This window comes from Scyliorhinus torazame, chromosome 24 (assembly GCF_047496885.1).
Source record: "Scyliorhinus torazame isolate Kashiwa2021f chromosome 24, sScyTor2.1, whole genome shotgun sequence".
In the NCBI taxonomy this organism is placed as follows: Eukaryota; Metazoa; Chordata; class Chondrichthyes; order Carcharhiniformes; family Scyliorhinidae; genus Scyliorhinus; species Scyliorhinus torazame.
This window is the reverse complement of record NC_092730.1, coordinates 17,266,579-17,290,269: the sequence shown is the minus strand read 5'-3', so window position 1 is coordinate 17,290,269 and position 23,691 is coordinate 17,266,579. Positions and strand designations below refer to the sequence as shown.

Here is a 23,691-nt window from a genome sequence, read left to right as displayed (position 1 = left end):
GGGGAAAGCGGGCAGCATAATCAAAGACCCCTCCCACCCGGCTTACTCACTCTTCCAACTTCTTCCATCGGGCAGGAGATACAGAAGTCTGAGAACACGCATGAACAGACTCAAAGACAGCTTCTTACCCGCTGTTACCAGACTCCTAAACGACCCTCTTATGGGCTGACCTGATCTCTTCACACATCTTCCCTACTGGGTAGTGCTACACTCTGTGTGCTTCACCTGATGCCTGTGTCTACGTATTTACATTGTGTGTCTATCGTATGTCCTGTGTTTTTTCATGTATGGGGTGATCTGTCTGGACTGTAGGCAGAACAATCCTTTTCACCGTAACTCGGTACACGTGAGAGTAAAACAAAACAAACAAACAGATGGGGTTTAACGTGGATAAGTGTGAGGTTGTCCACTTTGGTCGTAAGAATGGAAAGGCAATTTATTATCTCAATGGAGAGAAACTTCAGAGTGCTCGGGTGCAGAGGGATCTGGGTGTCCTCGTGCATGAGTCACAGAAAACTAGCCTGCAGGTACAGCAGGTAATAAGGAAGGCAAGTGGAATTTCGGCCTTTAGAGCTAAAGGAATCGAGTATAAAGGTAGTGAAGTGTTGTCGCGACTGTACAAGGCAATGGTGAGACCGCACCTGGAGTATTGTGCACAGTTTGGTCCCCTTATTTGAGGAGGGATGTAGTGACATTGGAGGCAGTTCAGAGGAGGTTCACTAGGTTGCTTCCAGAGATGAGGGGCGCGGTTCTCCCCCCCCCCCCACGCCGGGTGGGAGAATCGCCAGGGCGCCACGCGAATCACGCCACGACCCCCGCCCGCGATTCGCCCACCCCCCCCCAGCGCCGCGCCCGGCCCGGAAGGGCCGAGCGGCCGCTACGACACGACAGGTTCCCGCCGGCGCCGATCACCCCCGGTCACTGCCGGAGGGAACTCTGCGGGAACGCTGCCTGTGGTGGGGGGGGGGGGGGGGCTCCTTCACAGAGGGGGGGGGCCTCCGATAGAGTCTGGCCCGCGATCGGGGCCCACCGAACGGCGGGACAGCCTCTCCCCTCTCCCCCCCCCCCGGGCCTACCTCCTTCCGCGCGCGGCCCCAGAACACCGGCTCCATGTTGGTGAGGGACCGTCGCGCCGAAGAAGTTCCCCGCGCACGCGCGGGTTGGCGCGACACCCATTTGGCGGCGCGTAAGGACGTGGGGGCCAGACTAGGTCGTGCCCGGGCCCTGTCCGCGCCGTCGTGAAACGCGACTTGGTCCGCGCCGCGGGGAATCCCCCCCCCGAGGGGTTCGTAGTCCAAGGAGAGATTGAACAGTTTAGGCCGATACTCTCTAGAGTTTAGAAGGATGAGGGGAGATCTAATTGAGGTGTACGAGATGCTAAAAGGAGTGGGTAAAGTAGACGTGGAGCGGATGCTTCCTCTTGTGGGGCGTTCGAGAACGAGAGGTCATAATCTCAGGATAAGAGGCGGCAAATTTAAAACCGAGATGAGGAGAAACTACTTCTCCCACAGGGTTGTGAATCTGTGGAATTCGCTCCCCCCCGAGTGCGGTGGATGCTGGGACAGTGAGTAAATTTAAGGGGGCGTTAGACAGATTTTTAATCGGTAATGGGGTGAAGTGTTATGGAGAGCGGGCAGGACGGTGGAGTTGAGGCCAGGATTGGGATCAGCCATGATCACATTGAGGGTGTTAGGCACGGGAGGCTAAATTGCCGACTCCCCGCTCCGAGGTCATGTGTTCCAGGGAGGAGATGCTCAGGCTGATTTCGCAATCCAGCCCTAGGCCTGTAACGTTGGAGGTAGCAGATTTTGATTTGATTTGATTTATTATTGTCACATGTATTAGTATGCAGTGAAAAGTACTGTTTCTTGCATGCTGTGCAAACAATGCATACCGTACATAGGGAAGGAGAGACTGCAGAATATAATGTTCCAGTTATAGCAAGGTGTAGAGAAAAGATCAACTTAACACAAGGTGGGTCCATTCAAAAGTCTGATGGCAGCAGGAAGAAGCTGTTCTTGAGTCGGTTGGTACGTGACCTCAAACTTTGGTATCGTTTTCCTGACGGAAGGAGGTGGAAGAGAGTATGACCGGGGTGCGTGGGGTCCTTAATTATGCTGGCTGCCTTTCCGAGGCAGCGGGAATTATAGACAGAGTCGATGGAGGGGAGGCTGGTTTGCGTGATGGACTGGGCTACATTCACGACCTTTTGTAGTTTCCTGCGGTCTTGGGCAGAGCAGGCTCCATACCAAGCTGTGATACAACCAGAAAGAATGCTTTCTCTGGTGCATCTGTAGAAGTTGGTGAGGGTCGTAGCTGACATGCCAAATTTCCTTTGTCTTCTGAGAAAGTAGAGTCGTTGGTGGGCGTTAGTGTCGGCATGGGGGGACCAGGACAGGCTGTTGGTGATCTGGACACCTAAAAACGTGAAGCTCTCGACCCTTTCTACTTCGTTCCCATTGGTGTAGACAGGGGCATGTTCTCCACTACGCTTCCTGAAGTCGATGACAACCTCCTTCGTTTTGTTGACATCGAGGGAGAGATTATTGTCATCGCACCAGTTCACCAGATTCTCTATCTCACTCCTGTACTCTGGCTCGTCATTGTTTGAAATCCGACCCACTACGGGTGGTGTCATCAGCCATGATGAGGAACATGCCAGCCATGATAGCATAGCGAAGCAGGCGCAATGGGCCGAGTGGCTTCCAAGATGGCGCCGGAGCGAGGCGACTCTCTGCGAGCTCTCCCAAACAGATCCACTTTTTACTTAACCTATACTCGTTCTAATCTTTTCTCTATTATGTATTTTCTTTTATTCCCTTTTCTTCTCATGTACTTAATGATCTGTTGAGCTGCTCGCAGAAAAATACTTTTCACTGTACCTCGGTACACGTGACAATAAACAAATCCAATCCAATCCAATGGCCTAATTCTGCTCCTATATCTTGTCTTATGAACTTATGTATATCATTATGAATACACGACAGACACACATAATTAAGACAATAAGTTATGGATCCCTTATGGGCAATGGTCGTTTAATAGGATTACATTGAAACTACCAACAGTCAATCAAGGAGTATTTGGTAGAGTTTACCTCACGTTCGAGAACATTTTTACATGACCACTGCCCCTCTTCCTCAGCCCCTGGCACTGAGGTCAGAGGTAGGCCCGGGGATCACTCTCAGTCCAATGTTGTTCAGTTCAACATTGTCCTCTCACAATTGAATCACTGGGGAGGCACGATAAGCAAAATAGAATTCTTAAAAATCATGTAAGTATAACATCGGGATTGTTACGGTCTCAACCCATGGCGTGTGGTCCTTCCTTCCAGATTTGCCTTATCACTTGATGAGCGTTTAATGTGCTTGTACGGAACGTTACAGGTTAATATGTCAGTGAAGGGGCCCTATTGTGAAAGGTGGACACAGATTACAGAATCTCGCTTATCGTTTGTGCTCCAGCAATGCTGATTGTTGGGAGTAAGCTGTGTCTGGTTAAACAGTCTGCTTCATCAGTGATAGGTTCGTCTCCTGCAACGGGCTCTCTTTCCTCTTCGAGTTCTTGTCCTTTTCGGCGTCTCTCAAAGCTCTGGGAACAAAGAAGGCATAAAAATCACAGACGGAAAACGGACAACCTGACTCTCGCGGCTCCCGATTCCTTCCCCCGTCTGTCCTGTGCGTGAGTATGTGTGTGAGCTAGTGCGTGTGCACGTGTGTGTGTTGTGGGGGTGCATGCATGTGTGCGCACGTGCCTGTGAGTTGGGTGTGTGCGCGTGAGTGTGTGCGCGTGCATTTGTGCGTAAGTGTGCATTTGAGTGTGTGCATTTGTGTGTGTGTATGCATTTGTGAGTGTCTATGTCTGTGTGGGTGTGCGTGTCCATTTGTGTGTGTGTGTGTCTTTGAGTGTGTGTGTACGTTTGTGCTTTTGCGTGTATATGTGTGTATTTGCGTGAGTGTATGTGTGCGTGTGCCTGTCTGTGTGTGTGCACACGTGTGTGTGTGTGCGCGGCGTGTGAGTATGTGCCTGTGTGTGTGTGTGTGTGTGTGTGTGTGTGAGTGTGGTTCGAGAAAGTATCGCTATGCCTAAAACATATTTCTCACCGGACAACGCACACACCTCCCGACGGGAGTTAGCTGCATGGTGAGTTCAGTGGGAAACGCTGGGGGGTGGCTGAGGCCTGAGACAGGCCTCATAGGGCGAGACTGTGGCTCCCAGCAGCTTCCTATCATGGGAGATGGATAGAACGGGGAAATCTCGACAGACCAGTTGAGGCAAAGTCTAGAAATTCTTTCGGAGGCGAATGGCTTGAGAAAGGGGAACATCGAGGGGTTTGGCAAGCACGCAGGAGAGTGGATCAGACTAAGTGGGTCACACAGAGAAAAAAACACAACAGCACAGACATGGCAGTGTGGGCCAAATGTCAGGCTGAAACTTAATTTCCAGTGGCCACTTCTGTATAAAGAGGCAGGTTATTAATACACGTGCTGCCCCTTTAGAATATCCCACTCTAATATCTTCCTAGAAAAGGCCATGGGTGCAGATGGTGTAATTAATGGGAGGAGCCAGGTCTGTCTGTAGTTTTGCTCATTGCCATAGGATTTTAGTCTGACAAGGGTGCAGCATTAATACCCCACAATATATGGACAACTCTCACTGCAAAGGCCCCCGACCTGTGCTCTGACTATCAGCGCATTAGGCCGAAACCTAAAAGAGCTTGTTTCTACGTTGGCATCCTGGCCGCCATTTTGAATCTGTGCCCCAAGCCACCGTGAGTGTTTGCCGTTACAAACCTGCTCTCAATCTCTTCGATAGTTTCCGGCAAGGGAATTTTCAGCGTCTCCGGTAGAAAAAAGGCGGCGGCTCCGGCTATTATCGCCATCCCGCCGTATATAGTGAGCGGTAGGAACGAAACGTAGTCGCCGCTCATCCGTATAATCGGTGCTATCATGGCTCCCATCCGAGCCATCGTACTCACAAGTCCCATTCCTGTCTGCCTGCGAGGGACACGCAAAGAAACCAGAGAGAGAGAGAGAGAGCAGATAAATATAAAACATTTCACCTTCTAACGTCCTTCCCTCTTCTCAGTGAGATGCTCACAGCGGCCTCCTTCACTGAACGGCCCTGATAGATCCCGCACCTCTGCCTACAACTCTCTGGGCTGTCACAGGCCGCTCATTGCCATTTCCTGATGCCCCCATAGCTCAAGAGCTCACATACAAATCGCTAGTCACCGTTGTCATGAACCATGCTGCTATTATCCGTGAGGCTATTGTTAGGACTCCTGAACGGGAACCCCAAGAGTGATAACACCGATTCAATATTACGTTTGAAACAAACTTTAATTTAAACAAATTATTATTATATTAGCAACACAGGATGGGGTTCAAATGAACAGTTAAAAAGTTCTTAAATAAAAGGGGGAGAAAAACTATAACTCCCTCTTTACACTTGCCACTATTCCAATTAAGCAACCCAATACAGTTCAAATGCCCCTTATAAATAAAGTTGACACTAAGGGTTACTTGCATCTCTGTGCAGGCCTTTTCAGGAGCAACCTGAAAATCCTTCTGTCTTGTCAGAATAAAATCCTGTGGCAAACCACAAAACTACAGACAGACTTGGCTCCTCCCCATTAATTACACCATCTGTTTCCCAAGCCTAAGCATTCTCCAGTCTCCTCCCACTAAAAGTTCCCATGGCCTGCTTAGCTAAGACTAAAGTTAATCCCTCATAAATTATCGACGTCTCCATTGGGGCAGCCCTGTGGCACAGTGGTTAGCGGTGCTGCCTCGGGGCTGTTTAGCACACTGGGCTAAATCACTGGCTTTGAAAGCAGACCAAGGCAGGCCAGCAGCACGGTTCAATTGCCGTACCAGCCTCCCCGAACAGGCGCCGGAATGTGGCGACTAGGGGCTTTTCACAATAATTTCATTTGAAACCTACTTGTGACAATATGTGACTTTCATTTTCATTTCATAGCGCTGATCCACCAAACCTGCACATCTTTGGACACTAAGGGGCAATTTAGCACGGCCAATCCACCTAACCTGCACATCTTTGGACACTAAAGGGCAATTTGTTGTGGTCAATCCACCTAACCTGCACATCTTTGGACACTAAGGGGCAATTTAGCACGGCCAATCCACCCAACCTGTACATCTTTGGACACTAAAGGGTAATTTGTTGTGGCCAATCCACCTAACCTGCACATCTTTGGACACTAAGGGGCAATTTAGCACGGCCAATCCACCTAACCTGCACATCTTTGGACACGAAGGGCAATTTAGCACGGCCATTGCACCCAACCTGCACATCTTTGGACACTAAGGGACAATTTAGCACGGCCAATCCACCTAACCTGCACATTTTGGACACTAAGGGGCAATTTAGCACGGCCAATCCACCTAACCTGCACATCTTTGGACACTAAGGGACAATTTAGCACGGCCAATCCACCTAACCTGCACATCTTTGGACACTAAGGGCAATTTAGCACGGCCATTCCACCTAACCTGCACATCTTTGGACACTAAGGGAAAATTTAGCACAGCCAATCCACCTAACCTGCACATCTTTGGACACTAAGGGACAATTTAGCACAGCCAATCCACCTAACCTGCACATCTTTGGATACTAAGGGACAATTTAGCACGGCCAATCCACCTAACCTGCACATCTTTGGACACAAGGGACAATTTAGCACGGCCAATCCACCTAACCTGCACATCTTTGGACACTAAGGGACAATTTAGCACGGCCAATCCACCTAACCTGCACATCTTTGGACACTAAGGGGCAATTTAGCACGGCCAATCCACCTAACCTGCACATCTTTGGACACTAAGGGGCAATTTAGCACGGCCAATCCACCTAACCTGCACATCTTTGGACACTAAGGGACAATTTAGCACGGCCAATCCACCTAACCTGCACATCTTTGGACACTAAGGGGCAATTTAACACGACTAATCCACCCAACCTGCACATCTTTGGACACTAAGGGACAATTTAGCATGGCCAATCCACCTAACCTGCACATCTTTGGACAGTAAGGGGCAATTTATCACGGCCAATCCACCTAACCTGCACATCTTTGGACACTAAGGGATAATTTAGCGTGGCCAATCCACCTAACCTGCACATCTTTGGACACTAAGGGGCAATTTAGCACGGCCAATCCACCTAACCTGCACATCTTTGGACACTAAGGGACAATTAAGCACGGCCAATCCACCTAACCTGCACATCTTTGGACACTAAGGGGCAATTTATCACGGCCAATCCACCTAACCTGCACATCTTTGGACACTAAGGGGCAATTTAGCACGGCCAATCCACCTAACCTGCACATCTTTGGACACTAAGGGACAATTTAGCACGGCCAATCCACCTAACCTGCACATCTTTGGACACTAAGGGGCAATTTAGCACGGCCAATCCACCTAACCTGCACATCTTTGGACACTAAGGGACAATTAAGCACGGCCAATCCACCTAACCTGCACATCTTTGGACACTAAGCGGCAATTTATCACGGCCAATCCACCTAACCTGCACATCTTTGGACACTAACGGGCAATTTAGCACGGCCAATCCACCTAACCTGCACATCTTTGGACACTAAGGGACAATTTAGCACGGCTAATCCACCTAACCTGCACATCTTTGGACACTAAGGGACAATTTATCACGGCCAATCCACCTAACCTGCACATCTTTGGACTGTAGGAGGAAACCGGAGCACCCGGAGGAAACCCACGCAGACACGGGGAGAACGTGCAGACTCTGCACAGACAGTGACCCGAGGCGGGAATCGAACCCGGGTCCCCGGCGCGGTGAGGCAGCGACGCTGACGACTATGCCACCGTGCTGAGGGGGTGTGACGAGAAAGTCTGACGGACATTCACCCTCAAATGGACTCTCCCATCAGAGTTATGAGGTGACGGGAATCGCAGCGTTCTGGTGGGTTTTCACCGCTCCCGGCCTAACCCGGGGGGGGTGGGGTGGGCCCCAGGCTGATCAAACCCCCCTCGTCCACTTCGCTGCGATGAGTTCAGTCTGGCGCAGTCTGCCTGCGCTCCGTTGATAGCCTTCTCATCCTGATGGCCGCAAACGCAGTTACTGACCGAGTTGCGCTCCAGCGTTGGCGGGCCGCACTTACCTGACCACGGTTGGGTAGAGTTCGCCCGAGAAGAGATAGCAACAGCTGAACGCACATGCGAGACAACCCTTCCCGATAGCAGCAAATGTCGTTCGTAGGGCCTGCAGCTCTGTACGGGTGACAGACGAGGAGAACTGTTACTGTCTGACATTTTGGACAAAGTGATTAACTGATGAGAATTTCCTGGTGTTAGACCATAAGACATAGGAGCAGAATTAGGCCACTCGGCCCATCGAGTCTGCTCCGCCATTCAATCATGGCTGATATTTCCTCAACCCCATTCTCCTGCCTTCTCCCCATAACCCCCGATCCCCTTATTAATCAGGAACCTATCTATCTCTGTCTTAAAGACACTCAGTGATTTGGCCTCCACAGCCTTTTGCGGCAAAGAGTTCCACAGATTCACCGCCCTCTGGCTGGAGAAATTCCTCCTCATCTCTGTTTTAAAGGATCGTCCCGTCAGTCTGAGGCTGTGTCCTCTGGTTCTAGTTTTTCCTACAAGTGGAGACATCCTCTCCACGCCCACTCTATCCGGGCCTCGCAGTATCCTGTAAGTTTTAATAAGATCCCCCTCATCCTTCGAAACTCCGAACGAGTACAGACCCAGAGTCCTCAACCGTTCCTCGCACGACAAGCCCTTCATTCCAGGAATCATTCTTGTGAACCTCCTCTCGACCCTTTCCAAGGCCCCAGCACATCCTTCCTTAGACACGGGGCCCAAAACTGCTCACAATACTCCAAATGGGGGTCTAACCAGAGCCTTATACAGCCTCAGAAGTACATCCCTGCTCTTGTATTCTGGCCCTCTCGACATGAATGCTAACATTGCATTTGCCTTCCTAACCGCCGACTGAACCTGCACGTTAACCTTAAGAGAATCGTGAACAAGGACTCCCAAGTCCCTTTGTGCTTTAACTTAAACACCGATTCCTGATGAGATGGGTTTAGGGAGCTGAGATTGCAAACAGGTCAGGCATGATCTCAAATGCACATTGCAGCAGCTTCGAGGGGCCGAGTGTCCTGGCTCCTGATTCACACGTCCATGTGCTTCCAGAGGTATCGGTGACCCTCCGGTGGTCGGCCGATTCAGTATAATTTGTACAAATGCGAGGTTGTCCGCTTTGGAGGCAAAAACGGAAAGGTAGATTATTATCTGAATGGCCATAAATGAGGAGAGGGGAGCGTGCAGCGAGACCTGGGTGTCCTCGTACACCAGGCGCTGATGGTAAGCATGCAGCAGGCGGTAAAGAAGGCAAATGGTATGGTCGCCTTCATAGCGAGAGGATTCGAGTACAGGAACAGGGATGTGTTGCTTCAATTGCACAGGGCCTTGGTGAGGTCACACCTGGAGTATTGTGGGCAGTTCTGGTCTCCTTCTCTGAGGAAGGATGTTCTTGCTCTCGAGGGAGAGCAGCGAAGGTTCACCAGACTGATTCCTGGGATGGCGGGACTGACGGACGAGGAGAGATTGAGTCGGTGAGGATTGTTCTCGCTGGAGTTCAGAAGAATGAGGGGGAGATCTCATAGAAAACTCTAAAACTCTGACAGGACTGGACAGGGTAGAGGCAGGAAGGATGTCCCCGATGGTGGGGGAAGTCCAGAACTAGGGGGTCACAGTCTGAGGATACGGGGGAGACCATTTCGGACAGAGGTGAGGGGAAATGTCTTCACCCAGAGAGGGGCGGACTGTGGAATTCGCTACCACAAGAAGTAGTTGAGGCCAAAACGTTATGTTTTCAAGAAGCAGTTCGATATAACACTGGGGAGGAAGGGGATATGGGGGAAAGGCGGCGTTAGGCTATTGAGTTGGGTGATCAGCCATGATCATATCGAATGGCGTAGCAGGCTCGAAGGGCCGAATGGCCTCCTCCTGCTCCGATTTTCCATGTGCGATGGGTGGCACTGTCCCCTCCTGGATCCGGGGGCTGGGGGACAGAGGAGACGCGTCATTATAAAGCCGTACCGTTTGAGACAAAGATGTTTGCCAGAATGATGCTCCCCGCCAGGATGAGGGACATGCCTTGCGTGAACCGTCTCCCGATCAGACTCATGGAGGCGAAGCCAATGGCCTTGGCCGGAATGTCCACGGCCCCGAAGATCAGCTGGATGAGGTAAATGTCCATTCCAAACCCCTGTAGGTCTATCGCCAACCCGTAATATGCAAAGCTGGTCGAGAACCTGGAGCGGCAGAAAGCGGAATCAAAGAAGAACAAAGAACAAGGAATAGTACGACACAGGAACAGGCCCTTCGGCCCTCCAAGCCCGTGCCGACCATGCTGCCCGTCTAAACTAAAAATCCCTACCCTTCCGGGGTCCGTATCCCTCTATTCCCATCCTATTCATGTATTTGTCAAGATGCCCCTTAAATGTCACTATCGTCCCTGCTTCCATCACCTCCTCCGGCAACGAGGAGGCACCCTCCAAGCACCCACTACCCTCTGTGTAAAAAACTTGCTTCATACACCTCCTCTAAACTTTCCCCCTCTCACCTTAAACCTATGCCCCCTAGTAACTGATCCCTCTACTCTGGGGAAAAGCCTCTGACTATCCATTCTGTCTCTGCCCCTCATAATGTTGTAGACCTCTATCAGGTCTCCCCTCAACCTCCTTCGTTCCAGTGAGAACAAACCGAGTTTATTCAACCGCTCCTCATAGCTAATGCCCTCCGTACCCGGCAACATCCTGGCAAATCTCTTCTGCACCCTCTCTAAAGCCTCCTCATCCTTCTGGTAGTGTGGCGACCAGAATTGAACACTATACTCCAAGTGTGGCCTAACTAAGGTTCTATACAGCTGCAACGCGACTTGCCAATTCTTACACTCAATGCCCCGGTCGATGAAGGCAAGCATGCCGTATGCCTTCTTGACTACCTTCTCCACCTGTGTTGCCCCTTTCAGTGACCTGTGGACCTGTACACCTAGATCTCTCTGCCTGTCAATACTTTTAAGGAGCAGAATTAGAGCATTCGGCCCATCGAGTCTGCTCCGCCATTCGTTCATGGCTATGTTTCTCATCCCCCTGGTGCTGCCCTCCCCCCATAACATGTGCCTCCAGACCCCACATCACAAAGACAGGAAGATTCATTGTACGCACCCCCCATTATATTACTGCTGATTTCAGAATGAATCTTAACCAATAACATGCAAAACTGGTCGAAGGCCTCGTTCACAGATGGGCTCAAACCCCTCAACATCTAATGGCAATGAGTTCGGAGGCAGCTCTCCCAACCTCGGACACCACACGTGTGGCCAACAGTGTGATGCCCCAAGAGCTTGGCATTGTGCCTTCCCAATCCTCGGAACAGCTGCGAGGGCGCAAAACGTCATCTTCAACCGCCATTTCCGAGGGTTCACAGTTCCTCGGGCTTTCGAGGTGCTGAACTCAAAAGGCCTGAGGCCTGGGGAAAGGGTCCCCAGCTTCAGGTTGTTCTCCGAGGCCAGTAGTCGCACCTTTAGGTCCTGGTAACATAGAACATAGGAAAATGCAGCACAGAACAGGCCCTTCGGCCCACGATGTTGTGCCGAACCTTTGTCCTAGATTAATCATCGATTATCATAGAATTTACAGTGCAGAAGGAGGCCATTCGGCCCATCGAGTCTGCACCGGCTCTTGGAAAGAGCACCCTACCCAACGACGCCGTGGCAATCTGGCACAAACCAGCACAGTGGGCTAAACAGCTGGCTTGCAATGCGGAACGAGGCCAGCGGCGCGGCTTCAATTCCCCGTCCCGGCCTCCCCGAACAGGCTCCGGAATTTGACGCCTCGGGGCTTTTCACAGTAACTTCAGTGAAGCCTACTTGTGACAATAAGCGATTATTATTATTAATCTGAGCCCCTGTGACCCAGTTGCAACTTGGCCCATCGCCGCAGGACTTGCTACTCCTGCCCGCCTCCTGGGCAAGTGGACAGCAATATCAGTGATGGCCAAATCTCCTTCTAACACCCCCGGCCTTTAACGGGCTGCCCCTCGCTTCTGTGATGATATAAAGGCGGCCATCACTCTTAAGGAATTGTGCAAACATGTTGAAGGTTAATTTATTCATTCGAGGCACATGGGGAACAGATGTACATGGATAGAATGACGTCAGAGCTGTGCGCACGCGCTCCGCTGAAGGTAAAAAGCCAGACTGAAGCTGGATGACGTGACACACTTCCCTCCGATTGATGCCATGCTGCTATCCCTGAAAGGCCTAAGGTGACGCCCCTCTCCCTTCCCCTCCTGCTGCACCGTTCCCTCTGGCATTATGAGGGCCTTTTGCTTGCTAACCGAGTTGGGAGATTCCCGTCACGCCCATTTGCTAACCTTGGCTCAAGTTACAAAACCCTCCACCCATTCCCCAGTAACCTACCAGACAAGCATGGTACAACAGGTGATCTTGCGGATGGCCGGGGTCCTGAACAGGTCGAGCACGCTGCGCCTTTTCGTGGCGACCAACTGGTCATTTTCAATCGTTGACTTGAGAATCTGTGGACACACACGTACACATACACACACGTACACACACACACGATACATCATTACTAAGCCTCTCCTTTTTATTACAGTCCTCAACCATGAATTTGATCCACGGCGTCCTCCTCTTTCAAATTTCATCCATCCACAGGGTGGCGCAGTGGTTAGCACCGCTGCCTCACGCCGCCAAGGACCCGGTTCGATCCCAGCCCTGGGTCACTGTCTGTGAGGAGTTTGCACGTTCTCTCGGTGTCTGCGTGGGTTTCACCCCCACAGCCCAAAGATGTGCAGGTTGGGTGGATTGGCCGTGCTAAATTGTCCCTTAGTGTCCAAATATGGGCAGGTTGGGTGGATTGGCCGTGCTAAATTGCCCCTTAGTGTCCAAAGATGTGCAGGTTAGGTGGATTGGCCGTGTTAAATTGTCCCTTAGTGTCCAAAGATGTGCAGGTTGGGTGGATTGGCCGTGCTAAATTGCCCCTTAGTGTCCAAAGATGTGCAGGTTAGGTGGATTGGCCGTGTTAAATTGTCCCTTAGTGTCCAAAGGTGTGCAGGTTAGGTGGATTGGCCGTGATAAATTGCACCTTAGTGTCCAAAGATGTGCAGGTTAGGTGGATTGGCCGTGCTAAATTGCCCCTTAGTGTCCAAAGATGTGCAGGTTGGGTGGATTGGCCGTGCTAAATTGTCCCCTTAGTGTCCAAAGATGTGCAGGTTAGGTGGATTGGCCGTGTTAAATTGCCCCTTAGTGTCCAAAGATGTGCAGGTTAGGTGGATTGGCCGTGCTAAATTGCCCCTTAGTGTCCAAAGATGTGCAGGTTAGGTGGATTGGCCGTGCTAAATTGCCCCTTAGTGTCCAAAGATGTGCAGGTTGGGTGGATTGGCCGCGCTAAATTGTCCCTTAGTGTCCAAAGATTTGCAGGTTAGGTGGATTGGCCGTGCTAAATTGCCCCCTAAATTTGGAAAAGAAAATAATTGGGTACTCTAAATATATATTTTAAAAATAATTTCATCTATTAGGATGACCGCGGCATTGTATAAAAAAAATGTGGGATGTCAAAGCAGGGTCCATTGCACCAGGAGCAAGACAGAGCAGGTCTTAACGGAACGGTTGCGAGTACCTTCTGACTGGAGTCACATGGAAAGACCGATGAGATAGTGAGCAGAATGGGCTTGGTGAGCTAAATGGTAGACACACCCCCCCCCCCCCCCCCCCGCCTCATTAGAGAAATAATCGTTCGAGTTGGAGTCTGTACGATGTGCTCAACTATTTTTTTCGCAAGCTACTGATTTGTCCTCGTCGCCCCCCCCACCAATCCTTTCGGCAGTTCTCTTCCGATCGATGACCTTCGCCAATCGAAGAGGGGGAATGGGTGCAAGGGCACCACACTTCTGGTTTAACGGGGGTGAACCAGACTGAGGTGGCTGAGGTTGGTGTTACTGAACGAGCGTGAAAACGTTACCCTTTTTTGAAACCCCCCCCCACAATCGCCGCTTACCGCGGTGGTGAGCTTTTGCCCTTCCGCCTCCTTGCCGTTCAGCTTCGCCACCCTCCGCAGGTGCTTCAGGGCCACGTCGGCCTTGTCGTTTAGGATGAGCCAGCGGGCGGACTCCGGGAACCACCTGGGTGAGCAGGAATGCCGATACTTACGATTATTATTATTATTACCTCAACAGCAAACATTCTCTCAGGCGATTTCAGGTAACTCAGCGGAAAGGGAGCTTCATGGAATCATAGAATCCCCCACGGGGCAGAAGGAGGCCGTTCGGCCCATCGAGCCTGCACTGAAGGGGCGCCCTGCCCAGGCCCACTCCCCTGCCTTATCCCGTAACCTAACCTGGACATCTTTGTTACACTAAGCGGTAATTTAGCACGGCCAATCCATCTAACTTGCATATCTTTGGACTGTGGGAGGAAACCGGAGCACCCGGAGGAAACCCGCGCACACACGGGGGGAGAACGCGCAAACTCCGCACAGACAGTCTCCCGGGGTCGGATCGAACCCGGGTCCCTGGCGCCGTGAGGCAGCAGTGCTAACCACTGTGCCACCGAACCACCCATTGTTAAATAAATTTAACTGCAGTACTGTGAAAGAATCATAGAACCATAGAAACCCAACAGTGCAGAAGGAGGCCATTCGGCCCATCGAGTCTGCACCGGCCCTTGGAAAGAGCACCTTACCTAAGCTCATACCTCCACCCTATCCCTGTAACCCAGTAAACCCACCTGATCTTTTTTGGACACTAAGGGGCAATTTAGCACGGTCAATCCACCTAACCTGCACATCTTTGGACACTAAGGGACAATTTAGCACGGCCAATCCACCTAACCTGCACATCTTTGGACACTAAGGGACAATTTAGCACGGCCAATCCACCTAACCTGCATATCTTTGGACACTAAGGGACAATTTAGCACGGCCAATCCACCTAACCTGCACATCTTTGGACACTAAGGGACAATTTAGCACGGCCAATCCACCTAACCTGCACATCTTTGGACACGAAGGGGCAATTTAGCACGGCCAATCCACCTAACCTGCACATCTTTGGACACTAAGGGACAATTTAGCACGGCCAATCCACCTAACCTGCACATCTTTGGACACTAAGGGACAATTTAGCACGGCCAATCCACCTAACCTGCACATCTTTGGACACTAAGGGACAATTTAGCACGGCCAATCCACCTAACATGCACATCTTTGGACACTAAGGGACAATTTAGCACGGCCAATCCACCTAACCTGCACATCTTTGCACACTAAGGGACAATTTAGCACGGCCAATCCACCTAACCTGCACATCTTTCGACACAAGGGGCAATTTAGCACGGCCAATCCACCTAACCTGCACATCTTTGGACACTAAGGGACAATTTAGCACGGCCAATCCACCTAACCTGCACATCTTTGGACAGTAAGGGACAATTTAGCACGGCCAATCCACCTAACCTGCACACCTTTGGACTGTGGGAGGAAACCGGAGCGCCCGGAGGAAACCCACGCAGGCACGGGGGAGAACGTGCAGACTCCGCACAGACAGTGACCCGAGCCCGGGAATCAAACCCGGGACCCTGAAGCTGTGAGGCAACAGTGCTAACCACTGTGCTAGCGCCCTGCCCAAAGGCGCGATTCTCAATACCATTTCGCTTTGCGTCCCTTCCCCGATTGTCCCCGAATCTCTTGCTGTGCAAGAACTGCTGTCCTGGCACCCGGGGTCACTGTTTAAAAATAAGCGATCACCCATTGTGGATGGCGACGAGGAGAAATGTTTTCTCTCAGAGGGTGGCGGGTCTCTGGAACTCTCTCCCTCGAGAGGCTGCGGAAGCGGAATCTTTGAATATTTTTAAGGCCGAGGTGGCTAGTTTCTCGATTAATGGGTGGGGGGGGGGGGGGGGGGGGGGGAGGGGGGTGAAAGGTTAGCGGAGGTCGACAGGAATGTGGTGTTAAGGTGACAACCGGAGAGGCCGTGATCTTATTGAATGGTGGAACTGGCTCGGGGGTTGCTGAGTGACCTCACTCCTGTCCCTAAGTCAGATGTCCCTACGTCCTACACTATCCCCCGTATCGCTCACTGTGCAAACGGTGACAAGAGCCCTCCCGACAACCCCATGCATGTCATCAATCTTCATGGAGACATCCCAGCCCCCCCGCGCCCCCCCCCCCCCCCCCCCCCCCCCCCCACACCGACATTCCGGATCGTCCCAGCCCCGGATCAGGGAAGGTGACCGGCACGAGGGCAGGGGTTGAAGTTCAGGATTTCAGGTCCGTGTGGTTTTACTGCCGTGCGCGCTATTCTGCCAAGGCCGAGAGTCCGACATCCCGCCCGACTGCACGCAATCTCAAATGGGTAACTTGTCCCTTTAGAGTTTAACTTTCTTCCTCCGACTTAATGGCAAACAGGTTCGCAGTGACGTTTGCACCCTGCAGAATTGCACAGCCGAACGCCTTTGCTGGGTCCCCAAGCTCAAGTCAACCCAGAAGTGGTCCGATCGAAGTCCAGCCCCCGACAAAAAGGGTGAAGTATTTCAGTCCCGAAGGGCTACGTTTTGAAGGCGCTGGTGGCCTTTTCTTGTCTCTGACCTTCCTCTTAGCATGCTTTGACTCCCTGTCCGCTGGGACCATGAAGATACCGCACTCATTGGCCGCGGTTCCTCACCATTGAGGGGCGCATGCTCAGAGGTGGGCAAGCTGCGGCCGGGGTGGGGGGGGGGGGGGCCACATGCGGCCCATCTGGGTTCTGAGTGCGGCCCCACGAGAGACGTTTTGTTGACCGTTGCCCCCCCCACGCGGGTTGGCCGCATTCCGCTGATTTCCATCCGCGTGGTATTTTTTTTTTCCTGCTGGTCTGGCTGAAGTGATTCGCCTGCGAAGCGAGGGGCGGGTGAAGTGAGAGTGAGAACCGTGCACTCCCTCTCTACCCAAAGTGTAAATACTTCTTTTGGTTTTACCATTTGAAGTTGAGGCCAGTTCTTTTTTCTTTTAAGAAAATAAATAAATTTAGAGTACCCAATTCATTTTTTCCAATTAAGGGGGCAATTTAGCGCGGCCAATCCACCTAGCCCTGCACATCTTTGGGTTGTGGGGGCGAAACCCACGCAAGCACGGGGAGAATGTGCAAACTCCACACGGACAGTGATCCGGGCCGGGAGCAAACCCGGGTCCTCGGTGCCGTGAGGCAGCAGTGCTAACCACTGCGCCGCCGTGCCAACCTACAGTTCTATTAATGTAGAAATGAGTCAGCATTTTCTATAACTTCATATGAAATATTTGGCGTGTATTAAATGTACTTAATCTTATTCATGGGGGTTTACGGCGAGTGAACGAGTTGCGATTTCAATCTTGTGGCCCACCGAGATCAAGGAGAGTTGCTCGTGTTACCCATTACTGGTGTAGTTTGCGTAAGGGCCGTTCCCTTATTTCTCATTTATTTTACTAATTTTTGATCCATGGATATTTAATGGACGTATAACTTTAACTCGAGCAGAGTTGCAAAACGGTACACTGTGCTATTGGAGATATGGCTTTTGAACAGCAGAACTCAGACTTTCTGGCACCCGAGAGAGACTGGAAGGGGGTTCTGTTGGTTGGCCGGTGGCCAACGAATTGGCAAAAAGGCCGTATTGTGCCCGGCGACAGGCGGAGATTGGGTCCTGACCGAGCGGGATGCTTTTCAGGGGACGCAGGAAGTGACAGTCAGATTCTGGGCACTCAGGGAAGAAACTGCGAGCCTCTGTCTCTCCCTCGCCCTTTCTCCAGCCAACTGCTGATATCTGAACCTGAGTTATTGAGACCTGGATGAATCTCCAGTGGAAACCATTACGGATTGAAAACAAAAATCTCAAACTGAAAACCTGGACTGAAAGAAGAGGTGCTGGAAGTCAACCATCTCAAACAAAGGCTCCTCTCCTTCTTGCATCATGGTGGCAAAGGGAAGGCAGTGGCATTGTAGTATTGCCACTTGTCATGTGAGTGTACCTTTAAGAAATGGGTGTTTACGACTGCAGTGATGTCAGAGAGTGGGTGGAGCTGGGCTGTCTGTCAAGCTTTTTACTTTTGTTTTTGAGCAGGCTGCAGGGTGTGTTTTAGTTTCGTTTTCAGTGTTGGAGCTGAAGCCAGACAGAGCAGGTGTACTGCTGTTCTCTCTGCCATCAAAAGACTATCTCTTGAACATTTGATGAATTCGGAATTATAAATGTTCCCAGTAGTGAATGTAAACCTAATGTGCTTCTGTTAAAAGGGGTTTCTTAAGTCTTCTGAAGGGGCAATTAGGGATGGGCAATAAATGCTGGCCCAGCCTTCGCTGCCCACTTCCCATGAATAAATCAGAAAATATATATTTTCTCACCCCTCTTTTCTCCTCTGTGTTTGTTTGTCTGTCTTGTATATGTGTGTGTGTATAGAGGGTGAGCGTGAGTTAAAGGCAGGGTGGGGGAGAGGGTTAGGAATTTGATAATAGTTAACTAGGGAGAGGGTAGAGCTGCCGAGGGGGTGTGAGTTCAGGTATCTACAGGTTAGGGACTTTGCACGAAAGGTCTGGAGGGGGTTCCCTAGATTGCTGGGATACACGCTGCTGGAGCGACTGCTGCTTCCGGATGTGGAATGGGAGGGAAGAATTGGAGATATATACAAGTGGCTGGGGGAGCAGGGAGGCGAGCGGGTGGTGAAGATCAAGGAGAAATGGGAAGCGGAGTTGGGAGGGGAGATCAATTGGGGAGTATGGAGTAAGGCACTGCGTAGGGTAAACAGGACCTCCTCGTGCGCAAGGATGAGCCTGATACAGTAAGAAGTCTTACAACACCAGGTTAAAGTCCAACACATTTGTTTCAAATCACTAGCTTTCGGAGCTCTGCTCCTTCCTCAGGTGAATGGAGAGGTTCCGAGGAAGGAGCAGTGCTCCGAAAGCTAGTGATTTGAAACAAACCTGTTGGACTTTAACCTGGTGTTGTGAGACTTCTTGCTGCGCTCACCCCAGTCCAACACCGGCATCTCCGCATCGAGCCTGATACAGTTTAAGGTGGTGCACAGGGTGCGTATGACTCGGGCGAGAATGAGTGGGTTCTTTCAGGGGGTAGCAGATGAGTGTGAGAGGTGTGGGCGGGGGCCAGCGAATCACGCGCACATGTTTAGGGGTGACGGAAAATTGGGAAGATTCTGGACGGGAGTGTTCGCGGTCTTGGCCAGGATAGTGGAGGAGGAGGTGGACCCGGAACCTTTGGTGGGGCGATATCTGGGGTTTCAGATAAGCTCATGGAGAGGAGGAAGGCCGATGTCTTGGCCTTCGCTTCTCTGATTGCGCGGCGGCAAATTTTACTGGAGTGGCGGTCGGCATCGCCACCGGGGGTAGCGGCTCGGTTGGGTGACCTGTACGACTTCCTGCGGTTGGAGAAGGTAAAGTATGAGTTAAGCGGCTCTGCAGGGGGGGGGGGGGGGGGGGGTTGAGAAAAGATGGGGGATGTTTGTGACCATATTTGAGTAGCTGTTTGTTGCAGGGATGGGGGAAAAGGGTGAAAATCTGTATTTGTGACACAAATAAAGATTATTGTATTTGAAAAATAAATAAAAATAAGACACAACCTCAGAGTTGTTCATCTTGGAGGTTGTGTCCGGTGAATTTACTCAAGAGGTTGACTTCAGTCCGCGACAGCACATGTTCTTAGCTGTTCAGCGGTAAGTGGTCTGAGTTCATTTCAGAGTACACATCGCTTGATAATGGAAGGTCGCAGGCTGATCGAAAAGAGGTCTTTCGGATTCTGAAAGGTTTATCAGAGAGCGGATTTGGAGACAAGATTTCCTCTCGTGCGGAAGAGCACAGACCAGGGATTCCATCCCCGGGCCGCATTCCGGATTTGGGCGTTGCAGTCTTGCCCTGCCTGCGTTGCCGATCCCAGCGCTGTGGGTCTGAATGAATAACTTGCTCGGTGCACTGGGGGTGGCAAAATGGGGCAGCACCCGCTGCCTCACGGTGCCAGGGACAGTTTTAGCAATGGGCAAACCACCCAACCTGCACATCTTTGGAAACTAAGGGTCAATTTAGCACGGCCAATCCACCTAACCTGCACATCTTTGGACACGAAGGGTCAATTCTAGCACGGCCAATCCACCTAACCTGCACATCTTTGGACACTAAGGGACAATTTAGCACGGCCAATCCACCTAACCTGCACATCTTTGGACACTAAGGGACAATTTAGCACGGCCAATCCACCTAACCTGCACATCTTTGGACACTAAGGGACAATTTAGCATGACCAATCCACCTAACCTGCACATCTTTGGACACTAAGGGACAATTTAGCACGGCCAATCCACCTAACCTGCACATCTTTGGACACTAAGGGACAATTTAGCACGGCCAATCCACCTAACCTGCACATCTTTGGACACTAAGGGACAATTTAGCATGACCAATCCACTAACCTGCACATCTTTGGACACTAAGGGACAATTTAGCACGGCCAATCCACCTAACCTGCACATCTTTGGACACTAAGGGACAATTTAGCACAGCCAATCCACCCAACCTGCACATCTTTGGACACTAAGGGACAATTTAGCACGGCCAATCCACCTAACCTGCACATCTTTGGACACTAAGGGACAATTTAGCATGGCCAATCCACCTAACCTGCACATCTTTGGACACTAAGGGACAATTTAGCACGGCCAATCCACCTAACCTGCGCATCTTTGGACACTAATGGGCAATTTTAGCACAGCCAATCCACCTAACCTGCACATCTTTGGACACTAAGGGACAATTTCGCACTGCCAATCCACCTAACCTGCACATCTTTGGACACTAAGGGGACAATTTAGCACGGCCAATCCATCTAACCTGCACATCTTTGGACACTAATGGGCAATTTTAGCACGGCCAATCCACCTACCCTGCACATCTTTGGACACTGAGGGGCAATTTAGCACGGCCAATCCACCCAACCTGCACATCTTTGGACACTAAGGGACAATTTAGCACGGCCAATCCACCTACCCTGCACATCTTTGGACACTAAGGGGACAGTTTAGCACGGCCAATCCACCTAACCTGCACATCTTTGGACACTAAGGGACAATTCAGCACGGCCAATCCACCTAACCTGCACATCTTTGGACACTAAGGGACAATTTAGCACGGCCAATCCACCTGCCCTGCACATCTTTGGACACTAAGGGACAATTTAGCACGGCCAATCCACCTAACCTGTATATCTTTGGACTCTAAGGGACAATTTAGCACGGCCAATCCACCTAACCTGCACATCTTTGTGTAGAAGATTGTAGTTTAGTCGGGCAGTATGGTCGGCACGGGCTTGGAGGGCCGAAGGGCCTGTTCCTGTGCTGTACATTTCTTTGTTCTTTGTTCTTTGTTGATCTTTGGCCTGTGGGAGGAAACCGGAGCACCCGGAGGAAACCTACGCTGACTTGGGGGGCGAACGTTCTTCAGCTGGAATAAAACCTCCCCAACTTTTACATCCCATTCTCGTCGCAATAAACAACAACGTACCATTTGCCTTCGCAATCTCTTGCTGTCTCCTCACACTAACCTTTGGTGACTCGTGTGCCAAGGCACCCAGATGTGTCGGACCTGAACTTATTATTTTCTTTGACATTAAAGCTGTCTCGCCCGGAGGGATTTACTGACCACCACCCCCCTCACACCTTCCCAAATGTCCCTTGCCCTGACTTCCTCACCAGTCACGTCGCGCCTCTTCGGGCCCTCTTTTCTCTGGACCATTTCTCAGTCGTTTCTGAAGCTTGCTCCATTTTACTCACGCCACGTTGTCGCTCACTTCTTCACACCTTCAAGATTTCCGATGAATTGGCCTCCTCTTCCAAACTATGGCGATGGACCAGAGGGCATTGGCTTTGCATCTTTTATCCTCTGGGGCTTTAAAAAAAAAATCCTCACGTGTGTGTGTGTGTGGTCCAGAGCAAGGGGCTCAAGGCTCAGGATGAGGGTTGAGGTGGGGGGTGTTCGTTTAGGACTGGGATGAGGAGAAATTTCTGCACTGGGGGAAGGAGTCGGCCATTTTGGGACTGAGATGAGGAGAAATTTCTTCACTCGGGGAAGGAGTCGGCCATTTTGGGACCGAGATGAGGGGAAATTTCTTCACTCGGGGAAGGAGTCGGCCATTTTGGGGACTGAGGTGAGGAGAAATTTCTTCACTCGGGGAAGGAGTCGGCCATTTTGGGGACTGAGATGAGGAGAAATTTCTTCACTCGGGAAGGAGTCGGCCATTTTGGGACTGAGATGAGGAGAAATTTCTTCTTTCGGGGAAGGAGTCGGCCATTTTGATAACCAAGATGAGGAAAAATGTCTTCACTCGGGGATGGGGTCGGCCATTTTGGGGACTGAGATGAGGAGACATTTCTTCACTCAGGGAAGGAGGTGGCCATTTTGGGACTGAGATGAGGAGAAATTTCTTCACTCGGGGATGGGGTCGGCCATTTTGGGGACTGAGATGAGGAGACATTTCTTCACTCGGGGATGGTGTCAGCCATTTTGGGGACTGAGATGAGGAGACATTTCTTCACTCGGGGATGGGTCGGCCATTTTGGAGACTGAGATGAGGAGACATTTCTTCACTCGCAGAAGGAGTTGGCCATTTTAGGGACTGAGGTGAGGAGAAATTTCTTCACTCGGGGAAGGTGTCGGCCATTTTGGGGACTGAGATGAGGAGAACTTTCTTCTTTCAGGGAAGGAGTCGGCCATTTTGATAACCAAGATGAGGAAAAATGTCTTCACTCGGGGATGGGGTCGGCCATTTTGGGGACTGAGATGAGGAGGAATTTCTTCACTCGGGGGAAGAAGGCGGACATTTTGGAGACTGAGATGAGGAGGAATTTCTTCACTCGGGGATGGGGTCGGCCATTTTGGGGACTGAGATGAGGGGAAATTTCTTCACTCAGGTGAACCTGTGGAATTCTCTACCACAGAAGGCTGTGGAGGCTGAGTCGCTGAATGCTTTTCAGAAGAACCGCCAAAGGCATCGACAGGCATGCAGGGGGTGGGGGGAGGGGCTTGTATGGTTAAGATAGAGTATCAGCCATGTTCATATTGAGTGGGGGGGGGGGGGGCAGGCCCATGGCCTGCTCCTATTTTTTACGTTAAGGCTCGGGTGTTATTGTCTCTTATATCATTCCTAATATCTCCTCTACCCAACCCTATTAGGGCAGGGCTGGGTGGTACTGGGCGGGTGGTTAGCACGGCTGCCTCACAGCGCCAAGGACCCCGGTTCGATTCCAGCCTCAGGTGACTGTCAGTGCGGAGTCTGCACGTTCTCCCCGTGTCTGCGTGGGTTTCCTCCGGGTGCTCCGGTTTCCTCCCGCAGTCCAAAGATGTGCGGGTTAGGTGGATTGACCGTGCTAAATTGTCCCTTAGTGTCCAAAGATGTGCAGGTTAGGTGGATTGGCCGTGCTAAATTGTCCCTTAGTGTCCAAAGATGTGCAGGTTGGGTGGATTGGCCGTGCTAAATTGTCCCTTATTGTCCATGGATGTGCCGGTTAGGTGGATTGGCCGTGTTAAATTGCCCCTTAGTGTCCAAAGATGTGCAGGTTAGGTGGATTGACCGTGT

At 51.2% G+C, this 23,691-nt stretch overlaps 1 protein-coding gene across 1 annotated transcript in view; it reads right to left on the bottom strand.

The window, feature by feature from the left end:
* Window positions 1–3,021: 3,021 nt before the first annotated feature.
* LOC140399934 (solute carrier family 22 member 6-A-like) overlaps window positions 3,022–23,691 on the bottom strand; it is a 39,381-nt gene continuing 18,711 nt past the window's right edge. Inside the window, exons 5-10 of the mRNA XM_072489421.1 lie at window positions 14,111–14,234; window positions 12,514–12,629; window positions 10,128–10,342; window positions 8,165–8,273; window positions 4,794–4,997; window positions 3,022–3,591 (exon numbers count right to left, since the gene is read on the bottom strand). Of these exons, the coding sequence (XP_072345522.1) occupies window positions 3,498–3,591; window positions 4,794–4,997; window positions 8,165–8,273; window positions 10,128–10,342; window positions 12,514–12,629; window positions 14,111–14,234 (862 nt within the window). The 3' untranslated portion in view covers window positions 3,022–3,497. The remainder of the gene's footprint in view (window positions 3,592–4,793; window positions 4,998–8,164; window positions 8,274–10,127; window positions 10,343–12,513; window positions 12,630–14,110; window positions 14,235–23,691) is intronic.